Source organism: Nematolebias whitei, chromosome 1 (assembly GCF_014905685.2).
Source record: "Nematolebias whitei isolate Nwh7 chromosome 1, NemWhi1, whole genome shotgun sequence".
NCBI classification, from domain to species: domain Eukaryota; kingdom Metazoa; phylum Chordata; class Actinopteri; order Cyprinodontiformes; family Rivulidae; genus Nematolebias; species Nematolebias whitei.
In genome coordinates, this window is record NC_056498.1 from 36,640,737 (window position 1) to 36,649,372 (window position 8,636).

At 40.3% G+C, this 8,636-nt stretch overlaps 2 protein-coding genes and 1 long non-coding RNA gene across 3 annotated transcripts in view; 1 reads left to right on the plus strand and 2 right to left on the minus strand.

Moving 5' to 3' along the window:
• Positions 1-8,636, plus strand: part of tdrd7b (tudor domain containing 7 b) — an 80,864-nt gene that overhangs the window by 66,787 nt on the left and 5,441 nt on the right. The gene's annotated exons all lie outside the window — the stretch shown is intronic.
• LOC119409850 (X-linked retinitis pigmentosa GTPase regulator-interacting protein 1) lies at positions 665-3,183 on the minus strand. Its single transcript, XM_037676759.1, has 4 exons — positions 3,062-3,183; positions 2,629-2,713; positions 2,397-2,524; positions 665-1,058 (listed from the first exon to the last, which is right to left on the minus strand). The coding sequence occupies exons 1-4, from the start codon at positions 3,135-3,137 to the stop codon at positions 838-840; spliced, it is 510 nt and encodes a 169-aa protein (XP_037532687.1). The 5' UTR covers positions 3,138-3,183; the 3' UTR covers positions 665-837.
• LOC119409860 lies at positions 6,575-7,252 on the minus strand. The gene is made up of 3 exons (XR_005186803.1): positions 7,062-7,252; positions 6,908-6,964; positions 6,575-6,822 (listed from the first exon to the last, which is right to left on the minus strand). It is a non-coding gene; the product is annotated as an uncharacterized LOC119409860 (long non-coding RNA).

Genomic DNA, 8,636 nt, shown 5'->3' on the forward strand with positions numbered 1-8,636 from the left:
AAATAAATAAATAAATAAAAGCGAAATAAGAGTCAGTGACCAGTTGTCTTCAAATCCCCCATTTTAAATGGACTAGGGAAAGAAAAAGTGTTGTAAGCTCAATCATCCAGGTAGATAACAACAAAAAAGGTTAAATCATGTCATCTAGACCAGTTTCATTAAGTGAGAAACGTTTCGTCCCCCATCCAGAGGACTTCCTCAGTCTACAGCCTGCCAACCAGATCTGTCCTATAGGTAGCCTTCACTGCTGTGTTTCAAGCCAACCTCCTGTTGGAGGATCGCTTGAGACTGAGGAAGTTCTCTGGATGTGGGACGAAACATTTCTCACTTAAAGAAACTGGTCCAGATGACACGATTTAACCTTTTGTTGGACTAGGGAAAGGTTTTTCCTTTATTTGTATTATCAACCCCCAATGTGAAAGGTGAAAGTCATTAAGTATCCCACTGGACAGATTTTAAGTGAAACATTAAGGGAAAAGTAATCATTGTTGACATAGTTATTAGAGTTGTCACCTTTCTGGATGGAGTTGACATGTTCTCTTGTATGTTCTCTCCATACATGCGTGGGTTTCCTCATAAAGAGACGTACAAATACATTTGTAATGATAAGGAGAACAGGCGTCCTGATCACAAGCTCGCCTTCGAGTGCCTCCACTCCCCGGTAATAATAGACTTTTGAATAATTTCTAAGTAGATTAATTTTGGATAAACTAAGACATCAATATACACAAAAAGAAAAATGATAAAATATCACATTTTACTTTTAAAACAACTATTTATTGGCTTTTCATAACATCTAAATTGACACCGTTTGTTTAAAGATAAAGAACAGTGTCATCAGCAAAAGCCAGCACTTATATGCTGTATGTGATCTGTTCTCTTCTTCTTTCCATGTTTTCCTTTTTCCTCTTCCTTCTCTGCTTCCTCTTCTGTACCTTCCTCCGTTTTTCCACCATCTTTCTGGTGAAACTCCTGGTATATCCCAGTCAGGGCTTTTGCTGCCTCCAGTGACACTTTCAGATGTCCTATGACCTCCTTGTCCTCATCCACACTTAGAACTGGGAAACAAACACAAGATAACTTTGTAAAACATTTGTCTAAAGTCTAATACACTTTAAAACTTTGATGTCCATCAAAGGCAAGTGACCTTAGCAAACACAAAATTTGTTTTATCTCGGATATCGAGCTAATATTTGATATTTGCTGAGACTCATCCCCAACACATTTTCTGAGTGCTACACATTGCGCAAGATCTTTCTTCCAAAGATCAGACTCATTATTGATAGCAGTCAACAGGTTTTAATCAAATATAATCACTTAATGTTTATTTATAACCCATAAAACTTTTGCAGTCACCCCAAGTAAAGAAGACTGCTACATAAGTCTTAGAAAACCAACAAAAAAATGTGTATAACGCTTTCAGTTTTACAGATATGGTGGTACTATTCGGTGGGGTAGTAGCTGAGTCATTCCCAACACATTCTTCAAACACAACAGATAGCACAAACGCTCATTATCATGCATTTGCGCGTGATGTTATTGCCAAAATTTGATCAAAACTGGCTAAAACTCTATCATATTTCATAGTAAGACTGTTAGTTTCAAACTCTGGCATGAATGGTGGCTGGGGATATGCATCACTTCAAGAAATGATAGGTATTTAATCATTAGCAGTGCTGTTTTTTAATAAAATGGTGAATGGACTGTACTTATATAGCACCTTTCTATCTTTCAATTCAATTCAATTCAATTCAATTCAAAAATACTTTATTAATCCCAGAGGGAAATTATTTTGTTGTTGTAACTCGTTATCCTCATTTCATTAAGAGATGTTATAGATGCTGAGGTCTGTAGGCAGGAAGGATCTCTTGTAAAGGTCCATCTCACAGTGGATCCTAAGAAAATGGCTGCAGATGCCGTCCGATCCGTCCACCCAGACTCGGCTGGCCTCCTGGTTCCCCTGGACAGTAGGACCGCTTGAATGCCGGGCAGAACTCCTCCCAGAGCGATGGCCACTCCTCCCAGAAGTCTGCCGAGCTCCTCATAGCTGTGGACAGCCAACTGTAGGTGCTGAGGTACTATCTTTTTAAGATACTCAAAGTTCTTTCCAACACAATCTGTGCCCTCATTTACGACAGCAATATATTTATACAAAGATTAATCAGTACTTTAAATAAATCACACTCATACAGCGATGGGACACACATCGGAGGCAATGAGGGGTTCAGTGTTTTGCCCAGGGACACTTCAACATGTGACTGCTTGTGGAATCGAACCCCCAACTTTCCCATTGGGACTGCTCTAACCACTCAGCCACAGCTGTAAAAATATCACAAAACAAGACACAATATAAAAAAAAAAAATTCCCTACAAATGTCCCCAAATACAACACCTACTATCAATTTGTTGTTCAATGACATCATTTCCCGTTAGCAGCAGTTCCTGCAGGTCCAGGAAAGCGTGTCCGACGTCCACGCACTCTTTGTCGCTGTCCACCGGCTCACTGACTACTGTGAACTTTAACCTGCTCCAGCAAACGAGCCAAGACACAGTTTATGAACGAGACATAAAAAGATATAAACTCAGGTATTCTGCATGATATGAGCTGCCGGGGTTGTATGACCCTACCTGCCCTGGTTGGCGTCCGTCCCCTCCAGCATGGTGTAAAGATACTGTCTGAGTGGAGCTGACTGGGAGCCGTCCACATAAATCACTGAGGAGGACAATCAAAGACAAGATCTCTGAAATACACTTCTTGAACACCGTTTTTATTGTTCTTCTTGTTTTATTAACCTTTATTTAACCAGGTAAATCCCATTTAGAGCGCAGATCTCTTTTGCACGGGAGGCCTGTGCCTGAAGGCAGCCCAACCTTCGTGTTTTTGGATTGTGAGAGGAAACTGGAGTACCCGGAGACAACCCACACAAACACAAGGAGAACATGCAAACTCCACACAGAAAGACCCCAGGTCCAAACTGTACCCAGGACCTCCTTGATGTGAGGCATCAGTGCTAACCAGTTAGCCGTCGCGCTGCCAACGACATAATTTCCCGAGTCTCACCTCGTGTGAAGTTGTAGTGAATCTCCTCTCCTTCCCGTGGCTTGCGGAGGGACATGGGTGTTTCTGTCGTCTCCATGGGAACACCCAGCAGCCGATATTCGACATATACACGCTGCACCGACTGGTCCAACGCCACGTGAGACGACGGTTCAAACGTCAGGGACAGAATCTCAACTTTCAGCTTGTCTCCCTTTAACAAAATATAAAAATAAAAGCATTATATCACGATTTCAGCTCAGCGTTTATAATGTGCTTATAATTTGTCTGTACTTTCTTGATTCTTTGATTTGCAGGTATGATTATAACGTCGCTCTGAGTGGACTCTGAAGAATCAGGGGCTTCGCTGTCTCCTGAAAAAGTGAGGAAAAAACAAATAAGTGAGAATTGGCGAGAAAAAAAGAAAGGTTCAAATCTTTCAAAGTGGGATTTGTGGAAAAGTTGTGAGTAATTAATATCTTATCTGTTGTAGATATGGTGAGGTGGCCTCATTTAGGAGAAAAAGGGACTCGTGAGCTAATGACTAAGATGACGCTAACACTAAAATAGATTATTGTCAACCTTAAACAACTCTAATTCTAACAGCTATTAAAATTTTAAAAACCTTTACACCCACTTCGTGCTCACAGTGATATAAAGTTTTCTGTATATGCCAAATCATATTGCAGCAGGAACTTTAGCATTTCCATGTAGCCTGAGGTATTTTGAACAGTAATATCAATATATTCTTGCTAATGAACCATGTAAAGCAAACATGACAACTACGTAAATGCAGTGTTGTAATGTAACAAAGTAGAAATACTTCATTACTGTACTTAAGAAGAATTTTGACATATTTTTACTTTACTTCATTATTTACATTTCTAGCAACTTTCACTTTTATTTCAGTGCATTTCCTCAATAAAATGTGTACTTTTACTTCAATACATTTCCCTTAACCGTCTTAGTTACTAGTTACTACAATTTAAAATGAGAAGAAATCTGATTGGGCAATGCCTGTTTGTTCTCCCAGTCTGTGACTTCATGCGGCCACTTCTCCCAGTCTCTCCCCACTGCTCCCACTGTGAACAAGCTGGATGCATAGCAGCTACCAGTCGTTACAATAGAGCTTTACGACAGTAGCTGCTGGAAAGGAGAAGTTTGGTGTTCTCCAGGCATGAACCGCTTCAAGAGCATAAGAACTATTAGTTCCTGTGCTGTTATATTATCCTATCCTATATTAATAATTAGTCAGAAAAATACAAACCGTAAACAAACAGAACCGAACTCAGTAAACAAGCCAACTACACAACAATGTGAGCTTTCTAACAGCTTTGTTAATAAAGGTTGAATGAATATACTTCATTAGAATTAAACTTTTTAAAGAGCAATCTTTCATTGTTCAGTTCAAACTTTCCAAGTTTTTGTCACTGGATATTGCACCCAATAAATGTTACTTTGGAAATTCTAACCATTTACTTTTACTTACCTATTCTTTCTTTAAGTACATTTTAAGTACAAGAGAAATTTACTTTTGATACTTAAGTACATTAAATGTCCGACACGTTAAAACTTTTACTTAAGTAATAATTTTAAAGGAGACTTAAACTTTTACGAAAGTAATTTTATGGTAAGATACTTGTACTTTCACTGAGGTATATACAACACTGCGTAAATGTTTCTAAAGTACAGTTTATAAGAATGGCTTTAAAGTCTTTGAGATTGGAGTCGGTTTGAGGTGGCAGCAGTTTTAGATGTTTGCCCCACTAGAACTAGATCAGGCACCTTAATCCATCAAAACTGAAAGTGTTCAGAGCTATCTACAACAGGTAAGATACCAAAGTTCATGCTCAATAATCCAGGTAAAAATCCAACGATGTTCATTCAGGTCAGTTTCATCCTTCATCCAAAGAACTTCTTCAATCTGAGGAGCCACCAAAACAAATTGATTCCTACAAAAAGCATACTCCATAGTGGACAACACCAGTTTGCTGGTGCTGAGATGACGTCAGGGGTCCGCCCTCTCCCTCGTCATATCCTCTGAGACAGTCATGCCAAAGTGGTTCAAAACACCAAAGTTCATGCTCAATAATCCAGTTTGTTTTGGTGGCTCCTCAGATTGGAGAAGTCCTTTGGATGAAGGACGAAACATTTCAGCAAAAAAATAAAAAATAAACTGTTCAGATGACCTGACTGAACAGTGTTGGATTTCTACCTGGATTATTGAGCATGGACTTTGGTGTTTTGAACCACTTTGGCATGACTTTCTCAGAGGAGTTGATGGGGGAGAGGGCGTGCCCCGGAGGCCATCTTAGTACCAGCAAACTGGTTTTGTCCACTACGGAGTATGCTGTTTGTGAGAATCAGCTTGTTTTGGTGGTTCCTCAGATTGAAGAAGTTCTTTGAATGAAGGACAAAACGTCTCAGCAAAAAAATAGAAACTGTCCAGGTGACCTGACTGAACATTGTTAAACAGGTAAGATGTTAATTGTTCATAACATTTCCACAAAACCACACTTCAAAATGTCTGAACAATCCATTTATGGACAATTTAATTGCTTTAAGTTGGAAAAAATTTGAGATTCATTCTCTTTCCCTTTGGATGCTCAAAGAAATGTTGACTATGACTTTAAATTAAAGAAACTGACGGTAAATCGGTGAAATGTGTGAACAGTTACCACTCTCAATCATCTTTTCTTCCTCTTCTTCTAAAACTGACACTTGATCCACAGAAGGGACGTCCTGCAAAAGAAAGACATTCAAGCCCAAGTTTAGTGCCTTTTTTAGTCCAAATTACAGAATATTTGTGAACAGCCTTTTATTCAACTGCAAAAGATGAAGTTTTCAGAGTGAGTGAATGATCTGACCTGAATCCCAGCACCACTGACTGAATTTCCTCTTGAAGATGAGGCGATTGATTGTCTGGAATCTGACCCCACTGAAGACCTTAAATTGAAGCAAGTGGTTTTTTTTTTTAGCTCTATCTTCAAGTATGTTGACAAAACCTTGTAGCTGGTATGAAAATTATGGATTTTTTTTCCTGATATTATTTCCTGCTTACGCTTGACAAAGGCAACACTTTCCCCTCCCGCTCCCTTAGCTATTTTTGTGTTGAGGGTTGTTTTTTTTTTTTTAATTTTTTTGTTGCAACTTTCACACTGTGTCCCGTCTAGGACACAGTGTGAGATATGATATTTTTTACACCTCCTCTTCTCCCTGTGTTTCTCTTTTCTTATCTAAACGAAAAGGGCAGCGCCTCCCATGAGGCCGCAGCCTCTGACACCTCCGTCTCCCCGTGTCTGTTTGTTTGTGTTTTACTTGGACGGGCTGTACTGAAAAGTAATTTCATTGTGCTTCGGTGCAATGACAATGAAGCTGATTCTGATTCTAATACTTAAAAAAAAATAAAAACAGATAGTATGATGCAAACTTTTTAAATTTTGCCAAGTAATTAAGATGTTTTTGGAGTGATTTCTAACATTTCTGTTGTAGTAAACCCTGAAAACAAACAGATTTTCTACACTGTTATGCGAAATATATTTACATATTTTAAACATAAATATAGACATATATATTGTACACAAATGAAGTGTATCTTACTTCTGTTTGTGTAGTTTTGATCTTGGCTCCGGCGTCAGATCAGGTGTTTTCTGGCACACTTCTGCTGACCTCCTGCTCGATCTCCTCCTGTCTGCTGACGGACGAGTATCCAGAGGTTTCACAGAGGTGATTTGCTCCGATCGTATGTGCTGTGAGCTTTTCTGTTGTACAAGCAGAGGCTGAGGCTGTAAGCAGACAAAAACGTTGCTGTAAATAATTGCTGTGTGCCAGAAGCCTTTATTGGGATGTGAACTACGTGTGAAACCTTACCCAGTCTTTTGTCTCTTTCTGCACAGATTTAGTGTCTCTGGGTTCAGGATGTCTGGTCTGTTCAGGAAACAGAAACAGGAAGTGGATTTGAATGTGCACGTATAATTTACTCTACGTACAGTGAGAGTTAAATAATTTGATTCAGCAGAATCACCATCACTCTTGGCTTTGCTATGGGTCTCGGTGAGTCTTCTTCTCTTCGCTCCTCCCTCTGAGTGCTCCTCATCGCTCTGTCCTGCTCCTCCTGTCCACCCCGCAGTGCGTCCACCGGCAGCTGAAAGGGGTACTTCCATTTCAACATGACTCTGACAGTCCCCCGAGGGCCACCAGCTGGATCTCTCAGGACATAATCACCTGAAGGAACACAGAAAATAAAAATTACATTCAAACACTTGAATCTGTAAAATGCACTTAAAAAAAAAATCAGCTTTAGTTTCGTCTCACCTCTTATCTCTCTGCCTGTAGCCAAAGTTCGCAGAGGGATAGGAGTCTTGGCCAGGTAGGCTGGTGGCATCTGATCATCACTTTCGTCAAAAATGTACACCCACAGACTGCTGGACCTGAGGAAAACATACCTGAAAGGTCTTGCAAGAACTGGAAACTCCACAGGATCAGTCTTTAAATACGATTTCCAGCTGGCTAACCTGAAGTAGTGCAGCACATCAGCTGTAACTGCCAGAGGGTATCTGGTGACATCGTTGAACACTGGATCGGCTGCACACTGGATGGTTTGGGAGGTGTGAGGCGGCAGGTCGTACAACCTGTACGTCAGGTAGGCATCAGGAAGTAGTCCCGGCCAGCGAGCGTTCAGGCCGTCGCATTGCTCCAGCATCACCACCAGTTCATTGGGAATCCCACCACCATAGTCGTGCAACTCCTGCCGCAACACAAAACATCAAAACCATGTTAGCGCCAATTCACAACAGAAGTCATCTCAGGACACTGAACAGAAGCATTCATATATAAAAAAAGCAAGCTAACATTATTTATCTGAGGAGCAGACTGCTTTGAGTTTAACTTCATCGCAAACTTTCATCTTGAACCAGCACGAAGGCGACAGTGGAAAGGAAAAACTCCCTCATGAAGAAAAAGCCTTTAGCAGAACCAGGCTCAGGACAAGCGGCCATCTGCTTCAACCGACTGGGTTTGATAGGAACAGGAAGGAGGAACAGATACACAATGGCAGGTCAAGAATCACATGTTAACATAGAAATAGTATAAAATGAAAACTATTCAATTTTAACAATTAAGGAAATGAGGTCAATTTGTCCTCCAGTAGTCTAAGCCTATAGCAGCATAACAAGCCAACCCTAACTATAGGATTTATAAAAAAGGAAAGTCTTAAAAGTGGACAATGTGTCAGCCTCATGGACAGAAACTGGAAGTTGGTTCCACAAGAGAGGAGCCTGAGAACTGAAAGATCTCACTCCCATTCTGCTCTTGGAAACTCTAGGAACTGCAAGTAAGCCTGCAGTCTGAGAGCGAAATGCTCTGTTAGGAAAATATGGGACAATAAGATCTGTAATATAAGATGGAGCTAGGTTGTTGAGGGCTTTGTAGGTTAGAAGTAAGATTTTGAATTCGACAGGGAGCCAATGGAGAGAAGCTACAACTGGAGAACTATGATCTCTCCTACTAACTCCAGTTAAGACTCTGGCAGCAGAATTTTGGATTAACTGAAGAACAAAAAAGGTTGAATCATGTCATCTGGACTTCGTTTTTTTTGTTA

What these genes read in the sequence shown, in the direction of transcription:
- LOC119409850 (XM_037676759.1), bottom strand. Translation starts at nt 3,137, where the DNA reads ATGGAGACGACAGAAACACCCATGTCCCTCCGCAAGCCACGGGAAGGA. An exon ending in ACGGACGCCAACCAGGGCAG is followed by an intron (nt 2,525 to 2,628) that starts GTAGGGTCATAC and finishes TTGCTGGAGCAG; the next exon opens with GTTAAAGTTCACAGTAGTCA. An exon ending in CATTGAACAACAAATTGATA is followed by an intron (nt 1,059 to 2,396) that starts GTAGGTGTTGTA and finishes TTTGTTTCCCAG; the next exon opens with TTCTAAGTGTGGATGAGGAC.